Source organism: Phragmites australis, chromosome 4 (genome assembly GCF_958298935.1).
Source record: "Phragmites australis chromosome 4, lpPhrAust1.1, whole genome shotgun sequence".
NCBI lineage: Eukaryota > Viridiplantae > Streptophyta > Magnoliopsida > Poales > Poaceae > Phragmites > Phragmites australis.
The window spans coordinates 10,188,667-10,209,246 of record NC_084924.1 but is presented as its reverse complement, the minus strand read 5'-3'; the positions used below and the strand labels follow the sequence as shown (position 1 = coordinate 10,209,246).

The following is a 20,580-nucleotide window of genomic DNA, read 5'->3' as shown; positions in this document are numbered from 1 at the left end:
ATGGACTAAACCGAACACTAATTTTGCACCTATTGCACAATGCATGTATGTTAATCGCTATGACTGATGAGTAACAACAATGCCTCCTACATTAGCCACCCTCGATGAGAACCAGCTCGGAGGGAAAGGGCACCAACAATGCAGCACCGAGCCAATGCACCCCATCGTTTCTTTCTTCCATGTCATAGAGAAAAAGGAAGTAAGGATCCAAAGCACACATTTCCATCACACCACACAAGCACACACCACTCCATGGCAGGCATGCACCACTTCCCATGCCCGTCCTGCTTTCCCTGCAGTTATAGTCACAATTGTTCAGTTCAATTGCTTCATCGGCATGCATGAGTCACCTTGCCATGCTTTCTTTTTCTATCTTTTAACTGGAAATAGTAGTAAAGAGAGAGCTAACGTGACTAAAGAGGGAGCAGATATGACTAGAGAGGTACCGGGAAAAAAATCAAGCAAGAGGGCATTCAATCGAGTGGGGGCAACTGTAAGGAACTGTCCAAACAGTATTCTAATTAATCATTGAATTGATCGTTTACTTAATCACAACTTTAGTGATTAATTAGAATACTGCTCCGGTAGTCCCGTCATATCTTTTGTGCCCAAGATTGAAATACGTATCTTTCCAACATATCACATCACAACAAAGCTTAACAAAGAGCGAGTAATTAAATTATATTATAAGTTCTTAAGCATCTATAATTTCTTACAATTTATAGTAAAAGAGAGCTAGAAGTAGGCTGAAACTAAGCAACTCCTAGACCAAAGAGAACTATGCAGCGGAAGCTAAAACTATGAACAACAAAAGGAGGATAAAGCCATATGCCCTTAGGTCCCATCACAAAAGCATGGCATCCGAGTAGTTGCCTACTCATGCTCGCTACCACCCTCGACAAGCATGAAGTAGCTAAAGATCAGCTCCTCCTAGCCGGTAGCACCTAAAAGAGCAGCGTGAGTACAAAGGTACTCGCAAGACTTAATCTATATTGGGTATTTATAGATAACCCGACTTCAAGAATTATGAATTGTGATGTTACCAAAAATACGACCACATGTTTAAGTAAATTTATATGCGAAAGCAAAATTTGAAAAAAAAACATATGTGAGCATCTAGACGTAACCAACACAACTATCTAACCCATAACCACCAACTAAACATATATGTAAAAAGAACCATAGTAAGAACATCTATAAAGAATCATCTCATCCTAACAACCATTTCAAACCAAACTCGAAATTCTATGGCTGCTGCAAATGGACAAAAGCATACTCATGATCGAGAACGTGGCATTTCGAAATATTTTTACACCTTATAGGGGGTACAACTTTATCCATAAGACTCGAGTACCATACAGCTTGAGTGACCACACAGATCCACCCAAGGGGGTATTCATGCCAACCTTTCTCAATAAGCCCTAACCATTTGAGTCGACCATTGCTCAGTACGAAGCCTACTTAGATTAACTCTCGAAGCAACCTCAAGTGTCTCTTACAAGCCCGTCCGCTCACACCATTGATGTGCAACCTCAAATAATTACAGCTATAGAGGTATTCATCTTATCTTACCATTAGATTGACATGTGGTAAGTACGGTAAGTGCTAGAGCCAACTACAACAATGATCGGTGCTTAAGCGATGTAAGCGGTCTACGGTGTTCGGGTTCTTATCCTGACCTACCCTAGGGAACTCCACATCGGGACAGGAGAAGCACCCTAACACCGTCCACATCTCGCCTTATCCTCACTACTCAACCAAACAATACCATTAACCCAACATTGTTATCAATGTGACAGTAATTAAAGCCTATAGCTCGCGAATGGGGTTGAACCACTGCTCGACTTCTACCGAATAATCTATGCATGACTAAGTATTTCAGTTAACTTTTAAACTAGAACATCATCAAGTTAAACCTCAGTTACAAGAAGATAGATCACCAATGACTCAATATGGGGTGTAATGCATCAACATAGGTTCTACCCATATAAGACCCGACATCAACTCAACAACATGGATAACGTATATGAAGAATATGTTATCATATTAGACACATATGATCCAAATTAATAAGAGAAATATGCTTAGATGCTTGCTTTGATGCTCAGGTGGTTGACTGATGCTACCCACATAGAATTCATAGAACTCATGTGGCTCGGTGTCACCTTCAACCACACCCGCATCACGCTCCGGATCCTCATTCACTAAAGAAGAACGTGTGCAATGATAAGTATGAATAAAGTGCAACAATGTATGCTACTATATACGTAACAATAAGCTAATAGTACAAGACAGGCAAAATAATAACAAACCTTGCGATCTAAACAACTTCAAAAAGTTAACAGGAGGCCGGAGACTCCAGGTTGAACTCGGAACCTCCGGGTTCTGGAGTCTCTAGGTGAACCTCCGGGCGAGGGTCCTCAGGTATTTTGGTTAGGATCATCCAGAACCTTCGGGTTGAACTCAGACCCTCCGGGTTCCGGATTCTCTGGGTGAACGTCCGGGTAGGGGTCCTCGGGTATTTTTGGTTAGGATCACCCAAAACCTTCGGGTTGAATTTGGAACCTCCGGGTTCCGGAGTCTCCGAGTGAACCTCTGGGTTATGATAGAATACATGTTTTGCCACGTCTTTTCGACCGATTCAACTTGCATGTTAAATCTACCGTACATAAATATGCATATACATTATATAAAGGGTTCTAGACTCAACTTGCATCATAGACCCTAACTATTTTTTACACAATTCATCGGGGTTTTCACTGGGCTACCCGGACTATCCGGGTTCTCTAGAGAGGTTGCTTCGAGGGGGGAAACTCAGCCAATTTTTGTGAGCCTCTCCAAACCAAAGGGAAACATGTTTGAGATAGTTCATAGAGTCTATAACTCACTCACCAACTTAGCAACATGATTCCTAGCACAAAACTCATATGAATCCTCTCTTTTTGCTCCAAAGCTCAAGAACTCGAGAACTCCACAAACTTAGCTCTAAACTCGAAATTGACCCACCAATTCATGCATTCTTGCTGAAGGAAACCTAAGGGACTTACCCACCATACTTGTGGAGGTTGGTGACCACCAAATGATGAAAGAAATGAAGAAATTGCCCAGGAAGAGGAGTCCAACTGTGGTTCCTCGTGCTTCAAAGAAAAACACCAAGAACAGCTTGAATTCGGGAAAATGAAAATGAATTGGATGGATGAGGAGCTTAGGATCTAGTGACCACGTTAATACCACATGTGTACCTCGATTTAGCTTCTAGAGGGAGGAATCGAGGGAGAAAGAGAGAGAGCTTGAGAGAGGGGGGGCTGCTCGGGCTGCACAATGGGAGGGAGAGAGAGAGCTGGGAGAATGAGGGAGAGAGAGGGAGTTAGTGGGGGTTGCTGCCCCAAGAGGAGATGAGGTGGTTGGTCACCCATATGGGCCCCACATGCTAGAGAAAAAAGCCTGTTTCAACTGCAAATCTATTTCTTTCTCTTTCGAATTTCTTTCTCTCATCCAATTGACTTAAAACCAAGTGCTCTAATGCTCCAAAAGAAAATTACTCAAAATTAAACCTAATACTTATGAAGCATGATTAGACTTAATTACGTAATTACAACTTTAGGACGTGACAACAACGGGCAAAAGGCTAACATTCACATAATGCCTATATAATCTATGTTTTCACTGCTCGTTTCGCCACCGAGTCACCAGCTCATTTGTTCATGATCTTCACAGTTCACAGTTTCACACTAGCAACAACATCAAATCCTCACATACAAAAATATACTCCCTAGTGGTAGAACTAGTAGGAAAAAAAGAGTAATAAGACTCTATGTACGTAGCAGCTCTCCAAGTCCTGGTTCGTCCATGCCCGAGGCTCCCGATCCATGTCGTTTGTCCCCAAGCATGGGAGACTATGGGATGGATGATTGTCATTTGAACGGATGGCTATGAGGAGGAGGAGAAACATGAAGGCAAAGGCTATTCCATGCCAGAGGAAGCAACGGCCAACTACCCCGTTGCGGAGACAGTGACGACCAATGATACTGTCGGACCATCTACTCCGCAGACGGGGGTAGCAGAATGTTGGAAGCATTTCACTAAGAATAAAGAAATGTGGAATGGTAAGTTGCTTGTAGTGTGTGCAACCTGTAATTATTGCAAAAAAGAATATTTTGCAGGCTTACATGGTGGTATGGGGCATCTAAACCGCCATTATCTAGTATGATTGAAAAGGTTTGCCATGTGAGAATAAGGCAGAAGAGTGCAAACTGAACATTGATACAAAAAGCTCATGATGAAATTGATAGGCATATAGTTATGGAAAATCTCTGCAGATGGCTCTGTAAGTACATGAGTTTATGATACTCAAATAGCTCACGATGAAATTGCTAGGCATATAGTTATGGAAAATCTACCCATTAGGATGGGCGAAAGTGCTAGCTTTGAAAGAATGATAAAAAAGCATTTTGTCCACAGTACAATAATATGTCTAGGAAAACCACCAAGAGAGATATAATGAGAAGGTACCAAAATAAAATGAATTTTCTGAAACAAAATTTTTGGGCCGTAAGCTTTTCTGTTGCCTTGACATAAGACATTTGGATGTCTTCACACCAAAGGACATGCTATCTTAGTGTTGTTGCCCATTACATAGACAACAAGTATAAGCTAAATGAAAGGGTCATAGGATTCAGGGTTATTGATGAGTCGCACACTGGAGAGGCTATAGCTGCACTCATCCTAGGTTATACAAGAATATGGGATAGAAAATAGGATTGTTTCTATTACATTGGATAACGCATCGACGAATACATCGGCCATGAAGACACTAGAACCATATATGCAGAGCTACATTGGTGGATATGTTCTCCACCAAATATGTATATACCACATCCTCAACCTCATGGTATAGGGAGGTATGTCACAGATAAGTCAATATGTAAACAATATCCGTAGTGTTATTCACTTTCTTTCGATCTCCCCATTAGCGTACAACAAATTCAACGAGTACTGCAAGATTAACGGTCCAAAACCAAGAAAATTTGGCCTAGACATGAAAGTCCGTTGGAACTCAACATACACTATGCTAAAACAGGCAAAAGGGTACGAGAATATTTTCAGCAATTTTATCAATGCTCAAGGTATAGGCATATTGCTTACTAACACAAATTGGGAAGTTGCGACAAGTTTACGTCGTCTCTTAAAACCATTCTATAACGCATCAACATAAATGTCTGGTATTTACTACCCTATATATCCTTTAGTTCTTGAATGGCTTATGAAAATTATTGACATGTTTAATGAGCATAGTACAAAAGAAATGCTAGTCCTATTGTTAATGCAATGAAGGAAAAATAATTAAAATATTTCAATGCTATTCCACACTTATATTGTTTTGCTCTTGTCTTTGATCCACGTAAGAAGTTGGAGAAATTAGATCTTGCTTTCTGTTTTATTGGTGATGCACTTGATCTTGATTACTCAGCTGCTTACTCACATGTTAAATCCGAGATATTTTGAGTTTTCGGTATGTACCAGAAGAAGTTTTCTCAACCTCACCCGAGGTTTGAACCAGGACAAAATGAGAAAAGAAAAACTACGACGGCTAACATGTGGAAGAAGCTGAAGGGCAAGGACTCTTCTTCCTCAACTCAGTCGGCTAAGCCAACCTGGAACCCCAATGCAGCAGCGCTCAACCACTACTTCGAGTTGGATCATGTCTCTCATGATCCACTACTTCAGGATGATGACCAGATCGACCTCCTTGGATGGTGGAAAGACAACGACGTCAATTTCTTGTGCTATCCCAATTCGCACGAGATGTTCTTCTTGTACCAGTATCAATTGTATCTTTAGAATCAACATTCAGCATAGTGGGAAGAATAATCAAAGAACGAAGGCCGTCTCTTACACCCGAGATGGTCGAGGCACTCACTTGCCTCAAGGACTAGGAAGCCATAGAAACTCGACAGTAGCACCAACTAGAGGACCCAGAGATCACAAATGACATGGCCGATCTCGAGCTCAAAGACAAGGATTAATTATCTTTGTAATTGTGGTACTCTTTTCCTTACTGGGGAAAACCCCACACTCGGGTGTAAGGTTTTTAACGGGGCCGTGTACTAGCATTTATTTACAATTAATAAAGTTCATGTTCCCCAATTACATCTTTTTTCTTCTGCAATTAATAAAGTTCATGTGTGTAACTTTTGGATCGACGCCAAGCATTGGCGCGCCCACGCACCGACGCCTACGCGCGGTACAATTCCACGCCCACGCGGGGCCAAAACACAAGCGACGAAAAGCTTTGGTGCGGTTGGGCCATGCTTTGGCGTCGCTGGCCAGGGCATCTTACTTATCCTCAACTCCTCAAGGTCGTCCAAGGCTATACCCACATCCACATCCTTGAGAAGTGCAGAGCGTTTGGTGTCCCATAGTTCCACCTTTACGCCGCAGCATCCTCCAGGCGCCCTTCCTCCACCGCCTCTGTCGCTTCCTCCTCAGCGACAGTAGCGACAACGACCGCCTTCACCACGCATTCATCGCCTCCCTCCTCCTTGACCTGTACCACCAAGTCGAGGACTTGCATCGCCCACCTGTGTTCGTGCCCACTGCTGACGACGCGAACTACCCCCGGTTAGTGCCTTAGTGGTTGCCCTGGTTTTGCACCGAACCATGACGTCAGTGACATCGCGTGTGACTTTGGCCCCTACTTGCTCGTGGCATCCCGCCGTTCCTTCATTGTCCTCTAGCGATGGTGCAAGATCGCCGTGAGGCAGCAGGACCACCTCGCCGAGCGCCATGGCATGCACCCCGTCGAGCTCTTCGTGTGCAACCCCACCATGGGAGAGCGTTGCGTGCTCCCGCGGCGGGCCACTGTTCATGTGCCTCACCGTCATTGGTCTGCTCCGTCCACCTCCACTTCTCCTTTCGTGAGGTCACCGCCAACTGGGAAGAGAGGGCGGCGTGGTCGTCATCGTCAACTCCATGCTCCAGTTCCACCGCCTCCTAACCAACCCATCCGCCACCCACTGGGAAGAGAGGGCAGCGCGGAAGGGGAGAAAAGGCGGCCATCGCGCTCGACACCGTGCATGCAGCCACTTGAGGAGACGCCATGGATCCACCTCCGTCCAGGTCGCCCTAATCTAGATGTCAGTGTTGGAAAATCCATATCGTCGAAGGAGCGCGAGGACAGCGTCCGCCTGCGCGGCAGCGCCCGGTGGTGGCAGGGGAGAGGCCGCAGTTGGAAATTAGGTAGGAGACAGTGGGTTCTTCGGCGGCGGAGGCAGTGGAGGAGAAGACAGCGGAGAGGGCGCTAAGAGGGAGAGGGAGGCGGCGAAGGGCGGTGGTCAGCATTGGGTAGGTCATGGACAGGACTGCAGCAGTGATGGCGGGCTGGCGGCTGGCTGCGAGCCTACGACGCGGAGCTCGGGTCGTGCCTGTGCTTGTCTCGGCCTGACGTGCCATTGGGCCATGCTAGGCCTCGCAGGAGACGAGTTGTGCCAGCCCAGCACGGCACGACGTGTTGATCGTGCTGGGAAAACATGACCCAACGTGGCCCGAGGCATGACAGGGCCGGCCCAGCCTGGCCCAAGTCCCACCTCTACATGTACTGAGATGTCTCCATGTGTTAGTTCTTGATTGTTGCATGGCAAATGGAAAGCCTGAATCACAAGAGCACTCATAACTCATGTTAACATGATCTTCAACAAAAAAAAAGGGAAATTATGAAAATACCATCGCAAAAGAGCGCTTGTTGCTAAATACCATCGTAAACGCGAAAAACTCTGAAAAATACCATCGCCAGTGTTAAAACACCATGAACAGTACTCGATAGCTCCAATTTCAAAATAGTGGTCTTCTGTTTCTAAAAAAATCTTAGAACTTTTTGTATGTGTTCCACAATCTATGTTCAACCTATTTTAATTAGATTCACCCAAAAATCCTATGTATAATTTAAACTAAAATTCTCCAAAAAAGCTACTTTTATAACTTCTAACAATTATTAGGGTCTCAAATAAATTCCAAACAATATTGGAAAATTTACTAATATTCTTATTATATGATAGAATAATTTCTAAAATTATTTTCTTCATTAGGTTATATGGTGAAAAAGTGAGTTTCTTTGTAATACTCCATTTTTATGCATTTTTATCATTTCATGTGATATTCTTCTTTTAATTAAATTTGATTGTCACCATATAACCTATGGCTGGAAATAATTTTATAAATTAGTCCATCACATAATAAGAATATTAGTGAATTTTCCCAGATTGTTTGGAATTTATTTGTGGCTCTAATAATTGTTAGAAGTTATAAAGTAATCTTTTTTTGAGAATTTTAGTTTAAATTACATAGTATTGTTAGTGAATCCAATTAAAATGGGTTGTACATAGATTATGGAACACGTACAAAAAATTCTAAGATTTTTAGAGTAACAGAAGACCACTATTTTGAAATTGGAGCTGTCGAGTACTCATCATGGCGTTTTAATGCTGGTGATGGTATTTTTCAGAGTTTTTCGCGTTTGCGATGGTATTTAGCAACTCATCAACTTTGTGATGATATTTAGCAACAAGTGATCTTTTGCGATAGTATTTTCATAATTTTCCAAAAAAAAGGTGCACGCGCCGCTATAGTATTGCGCATTGCAAGGTCTCAAACAACTACTATACAATTGTACAAAACTTTTTCGATTATTGCTAGAGAGTAATTAATCACCTATATGCTGTTTCATTCTGTACATGGAGAGGGCAGGATATGAACTTTAACGTAGCAGGTCACTTGACAAAACTTATCGAGATTTTGTTAAAAAGCCCAAAGCAGCCGAGTCGCTCCTTGAGTTATTTTTACCGAGAAACTGAACCATCTTCTAGCTCTGTCTTGCAGCCAGCGGGCGCGTCACATGTCCATCTTAAACCTCAAGCCAGTCCCCGGGGTACACTGCAGCAGCCTTCCCTTTGTCCATGTTCTTAGCACTTGAGTCGCTCTGAATTGATTTTTCAGAAAGGGATGGTATAGCTGTCGTGAAGCTTCTCTCTTTGCTTCTCCTGCAGCACAAATGTATCATGTTAGAGTATCTTGTAATCTTACTTTGCATCGAATTTGTTTGTAATGCTAACATGATACCACATCTGAGATGAACTATGAAGAATACCGCGCCGACAAGTGTGATTCCTCCAGCAACTGACTTCAGCACCCTTTTCCCTGATTTGGGAGCATCATCCTCAGAAAAAAAATGTGAGTGGCGCTGTTCTTAGCTCTATCTTCTGATTTTGCCGCTTCGTCTCCAGATTAGCTGGTGTCCTGGAAGGCAGAGGAATGTTAGGAACGCTTTTGTGCGCATGATGCAGAATTATAAGATCGAGTGACAGCTAAACTTGAGTATTTCAGGTGGTACCCATTCATTCATACTGCTGAATTCAGGATTCAGCTCTCGACTTGTGCTATCACTTGTCATCTCGGTAACAGGGATTGCTTTATCCATACTTGGCTCTATATTGTTCATCTGATCTTCAGAAACAATCGGCAAATTGCCACCTGTAGTATGTCTTGGGGTCGATCCTGAACTCAAGTCTAACGGGTCGCCATCTAAACCATATCTGGGTTCTTCGCAGCTTGAACACACGGACTCCCTATCACAGGCAAGAGCATCACAGTGTCGATCGATGGTGCCATTGTCCTTTTGGAGGTCAGCACATCCTTTTTTTTTGGATGATCAGTAAAACTTTCCCCATTTCCCTGAATAGAATGATCTAGAGAACTGACATGTCCATCATAAATCCTTTATGAATCTGCGACAGGAGGAACTTCCAACTCCAAGTCATTCTTTCCACTGTCAAACGCCAAATGACTGCTTATGGAGTCTGACTCTTCCGAGCTTAAGGAACATTTACTTGTTCTAGTTCTTGAACATTGGTCAGTTGCAGATTGAGTAGAACAACAAGATTCTTTATAATGAATTGAAGGAGTCGAATCCACAGAATCAGAATCCATAACGCCAAAGTTAAGGGATCCCACTGATTCAGCTAGACATTTTTCTTCATGCATGTCATGTCAGCTTTCTCCATAGCCTTCACTTTCTTCTTTACGGTCATCACTCAATTGCAAAAGCATGGTCGCAAAATTGTCTTCATCAACTGAGGCCTCAGGTTCTAGAACAGACAGCCTGCTTTCTGCTTCATCAGAGTCAGAATGTGCGTCTCCGTGCTGGCCATTCTGTCTGCCAAATATTCTTTGTGGAAAATAGAGATCAAATGAGTAAATATTATTTTTGAAGTACAGGACCAATCAGCAGGAGCATGAAAAAGAAAATCAACCCTTTCCAAGAGCTTGCCTGCTGCTGTAATGCATTAGAATTAACCCGTGGATTGTATCCACTTGAACCGGATGAACTGTATTGTGGTTGCTCCAGACTTCTACGGGTAACTCCAACAATATAATTGGACATGGATATTGTGTAAGTGACCATATCAAAATCAGGCACCTATCGCCGAAGAGCAGAGCATGTAAATTAAATCTATAGCAGTAGGTATAGTTAATGAAAACATATTTGTCAAATAGGTTACATTTGAATCCAGGGCTTACATTTAGGTGCATCATGCGAGACTTTTTAGATAGCGAACGTATGCATATACATAATTTTCGAATATTTCTTTTCTCAACCACATCACAAGGGGTAAACAAATCAACACCAGCTAATCCAAGGCCTTGACATATCTGGAAGAACAAAGATTATAAATTATCAAGCAACCCTTTTGCAAGAAAAGCAACATCAAGTCAGTAAAGTAAATGTGACTGTATGCGAGACGTTAGTGAGAGCTTCGCCGGTCATCCTCTTTGATTTTAGTCATCACCCTTGATCTGGAGTTGAGAGAAGCTCGGCTTTGGGTTTTGGTGATTCGGTGATTGAAGTGAACGGGTGGAGGAGTCTTGTGTTAGTGCAGGTCAGAGCTATGTGTGTCGAGGCTCACATGCACGCACCAACGCGGTGCGATGAGGCTTTGTATCTCTATCTTTCTTGCCCAACGACGGTAAATTGGATTTTTGGGACATCGGCTTCCTTGTCGTGCCTAGCCTCGGTTATTGGTTCATTTGCTTCTATTACACTATGAGTATTGAGGTTGAACGTCCTCCCCCCCCCTCTATTGATCTAGACGGAAAGGTTGCTTGATGATGATATTTGAGTACTAAAATCGAGCTGCACTTGTAATACAATAGCTTAGTCTTAGGTTAAGTTGTGCTCTGTACTTTTGTTGATTATCGGATTGCCTCTGATAGATGCCAGTTGGTGCCTTATTTTGTTACTCAATCTATATTGTTAAGTTTGAGCACCACTTGAGTCTGAATATTTGCACTGAAGTGTTGCTGTTGTTTTTTTTTTTTAATTCTCTCTGATAGCTTTGCTATGTTGATGATTTAGCTCAATACAGAATCTGAGATATTTGCATATCCTCTTTGCTTCATTGTGGAACACCAGCAATATAAGTGCAAGTATATCAGAACAATTGCTATATCAATGTTTGATCTAGTTAATGATGTGTCCATGAAAGAACTATAGAAGTTCTTAGACCAATTGTTATTCATCTTTTGAGAGCAATTTTCTTACAGTAGCCACTTCTTGTTCTGTTGATATTTTAAACATGATGACAGATATTTGTGTTTATGAAATACTGTTACTATCATGCAAGATCATGTTTAATGGATATGTGTTGTTTTGTTGTTCAATTTTTATTTATGGAATTATTTCCATGCTCACTATTTCGCAATATATACAACAATTCTGTGTCTACAAATGCGAATTGTGCGTTCTTGTGAGATAAAGCAAGTCTCACCTATAAAGAAATACAACACAGGCGAGTCAATGCTCCGAGTTGCTTTTCGAGCAACAAACCATGGTGAGAAGAGTGGTGACGTCAAACATTTACAAACATCGACTAACCCTACATCACTCTATCACAGGCAATTCCAGCCCTTTTACCTACCAAATGTACAAAAATCTACTGAATGTCCTCAAGAAGAGAACCCTTTGCCTGATGAAGAATACCCAAATAATCCAATAAAACACAGTCAATGCTGAAGCTCACTAACCCTACTGACTACATATGCTAAACTACATCATAAACAAGCCCGCGTAGTTCCTTTCTGGCACCGGGAGTGGAAATCATGACGATCTGCAAAGCATACACGACACTGATCAAGTAATGTTTACACTGGTGAAAAAATATATTTAACTAAAATATCTCAAAAATTGAGAAAGATTGATCATTCCTCGGGTAGAAAGAAAAACTTACCAGCACCTGACCTGAGCATTGGCTTCACAAAGAGAAACACTCCACTATCAATACTACAAGCGGATGGCAGGGGGAGATGAAGATTCAAATGAAGCTCGCAGCGGCCTGTTCACAAATGGGTGCTCCAAAAGTTGTGATGCAGAAGGCCGTTTCTCTGGGTCAACTCTTACACACTGGCCAATGAAATCTTGAGCTTCTTTTGACAGGTAGTTGGGAATAGGAGGTTGTTCCCCTTTTCCAATCTTGAAGAAAGCATTTGTCTACAAGTAGCAAAGCTACATTAGCGGAGAGATGGAGACCAATATTGGGCCCAAGTAGGTTACAACTTTAATGGTTATAGAGAACATTATTAAGGGAAAAACACATTTTACATAAAAATGATCTCACAAACTAATAAATGCACGATTCTCACCCAAAGTGCTCAAAATGATGGAAAGACCTTGACTGAGGCAGCAGCAGGTCCAATAAATCTTTGTAGCCACAAGGATACAATTGATGTAATTCCAATTTTAAACTACAAGAGATGCAATATACTGGCTCAGAAGGAAAATAAACAATGAGTTCCCACTGCTCTGCCCCAAATCCCAATTAACTAATTTAACAGAAAAGGGGGAAAATTGTTAACATTATAATTCTAGCGCTTCTTTATTGTAAAGTCAAATAGAGAATATAAGTTTTTCTGCATCGTAATTTCTACACTCTCATCCAAAAATTTAATATTCTAAACATCAAATAAGGCCTAGCGCAATAAACACAAGTTAAACTTGCAAATATTTGAAACAATATGGGGTAAACGCTGTCATGTAACTGTAAACTGTAAAGTTGAAACATGACATACCCACTCCATATTAGGAAATGGTATTTGACGGGTTAGCATTTCCAACACAGTGCAGCCAAGGCTCCATATATCAGCCGAAGGCCCATACATCTTTTTAGGATTAATAACCTGAAAATGAGAAGGTGCATTCAGTTCCGGTCAAGCGACACAACGCAAGTATTGTTCAAATGTGGCAAAATAACATAAAAATTGAACATTCTCAACACAAAGAATGATAGTTACATGACAGTAATAAGAAATGCTAAATTGTAACTTTTACCTCTGGTGCCATCCAGTAAACACTTCCTTTGCATGATCTTAGCATATTAATTTTTGACATCTGAAATTCGAACATGAAAACTGCCACCATAAGACAATTTGTCATGAGAGCGTGCAAATAACTGAGAAGAAGGACGGAGGCTCACCTCCTTTGCCAATCCAAAATCTGCAAGCTTTACAGATCCATTTGCATGAACCAATATATTGGCACACTTGATATCTCTGGATATGAAGCAATTGTTTCAGCTGACCAAAATTATTGTAATGGAAACACCAAATGGACAAATCCCATGCCCCCAAAAAGGAATGAACAACATTAAGAAAGATAATGAACTATCTCATTTATAATGTTTCACAACTATCAGTGCCGAGTTAGCGTGCATGTTTATCCAAGTTTTAAAACAATCCAGATTTTGCGAGGTTCCAATAAGAAATTTAAGTTGTTCTTGATCTGGAGTACCTTAAATGCTGATAGTGAGCTAACCAGGTGCTCACTCTAACAGGGTTAGCCTACAGATGCTCACAACCTATGGTAATACTTGGTTGTCAGACAGGTTGTACTCCATCTATTGTGTTAGCTGGCCTCTTCAAGGGGGTTCACAACCCAAATTCTTAGTGTGGAAGACAATCATAAACTTTAACTGAGAATTTCTCAATTTCATACTAACCCTGCATTTCAACCTCACATGCCACCCAAGAATAGACACACGAAAAAAAAAAGGAAGGATAAGGTCCTACATACAAATAGCTTCATTTGTTTATGAGACGTGAGGAACAATATAACCTCCAGCCTTCAGGACTGTGCAGTGCATGGTCAGTGTTTTAAAAAGCACTAGTAGTTACGTGGGCTGTGGGGTGATGCCTAGCGCCTAGGCAAGCTAGGCAGCCGCCTAGGCGGTCTAGGCAGTAATTAAGCGCTAGGCATCCCATTTATTAAACAGTGTGCATGGCTGCATGCAAAGTTCTTAAGAAGGTGGACCAGTTGGTGTTAGTTCCAGAAGTAGATACTAGAAAGCAGATTTGTTCCCCAAATATACTATTCACAATATAAATGAATGAGAGATGGGCTAAAAAAGCTCATTTTTCCTGTCTCACGTTATTCTTTGTTGGAAACAAGGTTTAAAAAACAAATTGTTACCGCTACAACATCGCAAGCATTAAATTATTTCCAAATATTAAAAAACGGGCAGCTTTATACCTGTGAACCACATTTCGCTCATGGAGATAAACCAATCCGTTAAGAATCTGCCTTGTGTATGCAGAGACTTGTGATTCTCGTAGTTTATACTTTTGATAGAGGGATGAAAGAGAACCTTGTGTAACAAGCTCAATAAAAATATAGAGTTTAGATTCTTCCTGCAATGAAACGTAAACATGTCACATGAGTTGAACGATAGTACTAAGATATGCACATAAATAAATTGTGTGAATAACATAATGATTACTTAAATTAAATCATCTCTAGAACTTAATGCATAACCAGGAAACATCAAATAAACTGCAGAGTACCTTGTCAGTTCCATAATACTGGACTATATTTTCATGTTCAAACTGACTTAGGAGTGCAATTTCCTGGAAACCACAAAACTTAAAATTAGAGCTGTGCACAAATAATGACAGATGTAGCTGCTCAGACAACAGATGATATTATAAGATTAATCAGCAAATAACAATCAAGATCAGCAGCTATAACCTGTTCAAGTGCAAGAATAGATTGTTGCGCGTTGCTTCCTTGGTCAAGCAAAGATACTTCCTTCACAGCAAAAAACGCACCTTCGCTGCATAGATATCATTAAAATAAAATAAATTATTTTCAAATGGCACGGCAAAAGAAGAAGAATACACTTTACACTATTTTAAGTGGTGCTTGACTTAACTTCTATAACCAGGTGAGATACATTCTCTCTGTCACTCCTAAGAATCTTTTGAAGCTGAATGAGGCATTAAATTCCTAAAGTATTTTGCATGAAAGAAAATCGCCTGTATACTGTTAATCAGTTAACTACATCTTCAAAAGGTTGCAATTTGCAACTACAAAGGTTCTTTTCGGCACAGTTTACCATAAAGTAGCCTTAAGCAAGTTACTGATGGCAAAGCAGTTGGAAATCAAGCAATAAAATGTCTGTTGCGAGAGTACTTGTTCCATACCGTACTGTATGCTATAATTTCGCCAAACTCAACCTACGCCCTAAAGCCTATCTTAAGTTTGCCCAGACTGGTGAAACAGTAAACAAGATAGAGCACCCAATATATTCCATCACAGTTTGACCAGGTTATTATGCGCGCTTGGACTTCATGGCAAGTGCTATGTACAGAAGGATGCTTGTTATGGCTCTTCAAAATAAGTCAAATCAAAACTTATCCCTTAGTCCTAGAAAATTAGATAACATGAGATAACAGAGATATTGACTTCAAAAAGGCTAATTCATGCTATAACAGTAATGGCTCCAGTGCTCTCTCAGCTCGCCACCAGTAATTTATAGATTACTGGCAATCCATATACACTGGATTTTGCATACACAGTGTTCATATGCATGTTACACTCGCAAGTCGCACCATCACAAGATATTTGCAAGATGTGATATGGTACATAATTACCTATATAAGGTTCTGAGAACTAAAGTTAATTGTCCTGACATATAGTCTTTCTGTGTTTTGTCAACACCATGTCCATGTTGTGTGGGGTAAACAATTTTGGAATTTTCTATTTGTAAAGTGACATATTTTTCTTAGGTATATGTTACCTTTTTTAGCCATTAGATCAACATCCAATCAAACAATCCACTTATCACCATATAAATAAAATGGTCACAAAAGATGACAGACTTAAGAAAAACAAGGCAACTTATAAATAGCAATCTGAGCATTTTTGCCTTTTTGGGAATATAGTAAACCAACAAATGACAAATGTGGTGAGCATCGAGACTCGAGATCACTGGACAGACCAAAAGCAACACACTGCCTGTTATGATATGTTGACCAGCGCATTGTCAGGTGCTTTGGACATAAAGGGATCACAAACAAATCGGTTGTTAACCAGGGGTGGACCCACCCTAGGGGCAGCCACCCCAGGTCTCTGGGCCGAACTTAGAGTACCCTGCCCACTTCCCTAGCCTAGGCTGCCCCATGTGGGCTTGAGTTGCCCAGTCCAGACGTCCAACCTTTAGTTCCCGAGCGGTCCGCGCTGCAGCATGCTCCCGAGGCGAGGCCCGATTTGCTTGCCGACTACCGAGCAGTCCGCATGCAGCTGCAACGTGCTCCCGAGACTAAGTTGGACAACAATTAGCAGGTGGCGGCGCGACACGGCATGCCAGCGCCCATCCACGGACTGCTGGCGGCCGATCCGCTTGACGCCCTGATAGCATGATCCCCGAATGGCCGAGCCCGTCCAGCGTCTACAACACCATTCTCCTGTGAGGAGGTGAGGGTGTGACTCCTATGAGGTCGTGATCCCATCTGCCCGAGCTCCGAGAGGTGACACTGGCGTGGCGCCGAGCCACCAATTGCCTGACGGCGATGGAAAGGAGCCCAGACACTGTGTTGCCCAATGCCACCCGATCTCCTACACCCAATGTCCCATCCTCCCCTACCAACACCGGAATAGTAAGTTCCCCTAAATCACAATCGGTGTAGTGCAATACTGATTGTCTAATCCAGAGTTCTATACATCTAGTCATCTGTGATGAGCATTGAGGGATGAATATTGTATTGATGTTTGTTTTGTAACTGTGTATGCTTGATTCCTTATGTTATCTTGTTTGTTGTAGGCGTTATTTGTGACTAACATCTGAATTCATATATTTTTGTTCTTGTAAGGTATCTGCTGGATTCTCTAAAGTTTTGGGAGCATCTAATGAGTGGTTCAAGCATTGCGAGTCAAAATTAGTAAAATTTATTGCCTTTATGCCGTGCTATACATTTTTGGCATTTTTTATGTGGTTCCTGTGATATTGAATGTGATTTGAACAATTACTTATATTGAACGTCGAGTGCATCGTGCCCTTTTAATTTCTAGGTAAAATTTCACCCCTGCCACCTAAAATTCCCGGGTCTGCCACTGTTGTTAACCACAGCTTCATGTTTATTCAAAAGGTGTCCGTTTGAAGTATGCTGTTGACAAGCAATAAATATTTCCTCTCGATGACATATGGGATCTTGTGACCTACACCAAGTTTTAGTGGTTGGCATACACATTGACAGGAAATTGGGGTAACAAATCTTGTCCATTTAAATGCTTCAGTGGTCTGCCCTCTTATACTGCCAAACCATGTTTCTTTGGAGTTCTATAGCATTCAGATTTCCTTGCTGAGCTATGGAACTTCAGTCTATAAAATTAAAACGAATTACAAAAACCTAATGTTCAGTTGTCTACCTAAATCATGACTGGAGGTAAACTCTAGGCACAAGGTGTGCCAAGTTCTACAAAAGATGCTATTTGGACTAGCTAAGCCTATATTTCATCAAAAGAATCGAAGAAAAGGCCAAATAACAGGACAACTTTTAAGATATGCCTAAATTAAACAAAAGGCAGCAGTACGTCTTTGATAACTGAGAGTAACTATGCAAATGACATGAGGACACAATAAAATTCAAGCTAGCACTGGCACTTACTCACTGATCCCCTCGAACACCATCCCGAATGAGCCGCTTCCCAGAAGAGCACCACGCATCCATGACTTAATCTTTCGCCTTAACTTGCCATTCGGTGAGATGATTAACATAGCCTCCGTAGTCGTACTGGATGCATCGTCATCATTCGTTGTGGACAACGAAGATGTTCCGGTGAACCCTTCGAACGTCTCTCCTATTCTCAACTCTTTTAGCTCCCCCTCCACCGCTGCCACCTCATCCTCAACCTCGTCCTCTTTTTCCGTGTCTAACATGTGACCAGTGTCCACACGTTCATGAGCCCCTCCCAGTTCACTTCTCTCTTCCCTGGGAGCAAACGACTGCACAATGTCCCAAGCAGACCTAGTCATGTCATCAGCAACAATGGACCTCCTAACCGGCGGAGGCGCGAGTGTCGTGATTGGCGGAGGTGGGGAGAGCACGGGCGGCCGGGCGCCCCGTATCCCGACCTCCCCGCCTCCCCTCCTTGGCGAAGGAAGGGGCAAGCCTGCGGCGGGAGCCACAACAGCAACGGCAGGGGCAGCCTTGGGGGATTCCTCGGGCGTCGCAACGGTGGGCTCCTCCGCCGAGTCGGTGGCAGTGGAAGTGGACGAAGAGTGGAGGGACTCCTCAGAAATGGGGGCAGGGACGGAGAGAGTCGGCTGGGCCTCGGGCGCGGAGACCGAGCGGGCGACGGGCGAGAGTTCGTCGGCGGGAAGGGACGGGACGAGGCGGGAGCGCGGGAGGAGGTCGGAGTTGGACCGCGCCTTGCGCGCCTCCCAGGCAGCGACGGGGATGGCGAACTCCTCGGGCCCCGAGAGCCCCAGGCTGCGGCAGAGCTCGTCGACCTCTCCCTCCACGCTCCCGCTGATGCGGAAGTCGGCGCCGGGCGGCCCGGGGGCCATGTCGAGCGAGCGCGACGGGCGGAACCCCGGCGACCGCTGCTCCGCGGACGACGAGGACGACCACGACGCGCCCACCGACGCGGCCGCCCCGGCCCCCACCTCGTAGTCGATGCGCTTAGCCGCGTTGCGGCGATCCAGCCGCGGGCTCCGTCCGCGGCTCCCGCTCCCGCTGCCGCCGCGGCTGCTGGAGTCCATGGAGGCGTCCACCCCGCCGCGGCGGCCGGAGGAGGAGGCGGCGGAGGAGGATTGCTTACGGCTCCACGAGAACATCTGCATCCATACGAGGAGCAGACCAACGCCTACTTGCTCAGCTCCATGGGAGCCCGTCGGAATTCGAACTCGATTTCACAGCTGCGGTTGCGCTGCGGCATCGAGGAAGGATTTGGGGAAGGAGCGCGGCTGCTCGCCGGGAGGAGAAGTGGCGTATGGGGTTGGCGTCGTGAACTTTCAGCAGAAAAGAAACAAGCTTCAAGCCAATGCCAGGTGGGTCCAAATTTTACCGGGCCCAACAACAGAGAGGCGGAGCTGGGCGGCTGGTTTTTCCGTGGGTGGGTTTAAGGAAGGGGTGGAGGACTGGCTGGACGCGGGTTGACTCCGACGACGAGGGTGGGGAAGCGGTAAGGTTACGCCCACCTGTTTCTCTTCGGGACGATATTTTTTTAAGAGATTTCCGTTTACTTCCGCGTTTTTACGATTTTTTTTTACAGTTTTTTTATAACGGAATTTTCAGAGTTATTGATTCTCCCTTTCTTTTACGATTTTTTTAAAAGAAGTTATTAGATATGGAAAAAAAATAAAAAGAATGAGGACGGGAAAGAAAATTAAAAAAAATAAAATAAAAGGAATATGGTTTTAAACGATCAAGAAGAGGTCGATTCAGCCTTGCGTGGGGCCCGGACGTCAGTGTCGGAGCGGAGGGGTAAATAAATGGGGATGGCTGCCGTTGGCGTGGATGTGAGGTCAGTGGGGCGGGAGCGTGTGAACGGCGGCCGTTGCCTGATCCACCGCCTGTCAACGGCTGTGGCGCGCACTGCGCACGGCGGCGGTTGCCGGGGAAGCAGGCAAGACAATTTGGGACGAACTGGCCTGGGACTGCGATAACAGCCACTATTCTCAGCTGTTGGATTGGAAAACAGCACCTGGGATTATGCTGGAGTACCGTGTCATCTTCTTTACATTGGTTGAGCTACTCAAATGGGGTTCCCTAGTGGCATATACTGCTCTTATACCCTGTTCAGAACCTAAGAGTCTCATGGTGAATGCATGAACTTCACCATGAACAGTTCGATTCCAGCAGGAACCGGGAAAATCCCTTTTCTTTTTTTCTAAACGGGTCTGTGTAGCCTAAACCTTCCATCGTCTTATCCCTCGCTGATCTTTTGTGCGAGAGAGACCAACTGAATTGTATTGAACATTCTCCGGCGGGGTCTCAACTGCGACGTGAATGCGTAGTTTACGTGCTCGACTGCGACGTGAATGTGTTCCCACCTGCGGAGTGCCGCGTGTGAACGCAATGCTGGCGCGATGCGTGAGCGTCATGCGCGCGCTCCCCATGTCGACGCGAGCTGGCTTTTTCTTTCCCGCTGAGTAATCTTAGTTAGTATAGGTTCGTTTGGTGGGAGAGTAAGGATAGATAAGATATAATTGTTCCTTTTTTTTCATATCTTCATCTAAATTGCTTAATTGATAAGAT

The 20,580-nt window shown here is 43.5% G+C and overlaps 1 protein-coding gene and 1 pseudogene across 2 annotated transcripts; both read right to left on the bottom strand.

The window, feature by feature from the left end:
* Positions 1–9,771: 9,771 nt before the first annotated feature.
* LOC133914582 (protein OPAQUE10-like) lies at positions 9,772–11,040 on the bottom strand (annotated as a pseudogene).
* An 805-nt stretch (positions 11,041–11,845) lies between these two features.
* LOC133915637 (mitogen-activated protein kinase kinase kinase 1-like) lies at positions 11,846–19,342 on the bottom strand. 2 transcript variants are annotated; one of them, XM_062358867.1, is made up of 9 exons: positions 17,986–19,338; positions 15,068–15,152; positions 14,884–14,946; positions 14,573–14,730; positions 13,521–13,596; positions 13,376–13,435; positions 13,117–13,224; positions 12,279–12,538; positions 11,846–12,158 (listed from the first exon to the last, which is right to left on the bottom strand). In XM_062358867.1, exons 1-8 carry the CDS (start codon positions 19,161–19,163, stop codon positions 12,332–12,334), a joined length of 1,935 nt encoding a protein of 644 aa, XP_062214851.1. In that variant the 5' UTR covers positions 19,164–19,338; the 3' UTR covers positions 11,846–12,158; positions 12,279–12,331. The 2 variants fall into 2 exon arrangements, with proteins under 2 accessions (XP_062214851.1, XP_062214852.1); XM_062358868.1 differs by lacking the exon at positions 11,846–12,158 and adding an exon at positions 12,691–12,792 and having other exon boundaries at positions 12,400–12,538; positions 17,986–19,342.
* Between the last annotated feature and the right edge of the window lie 1,238 nt (positions 19,343–20,580).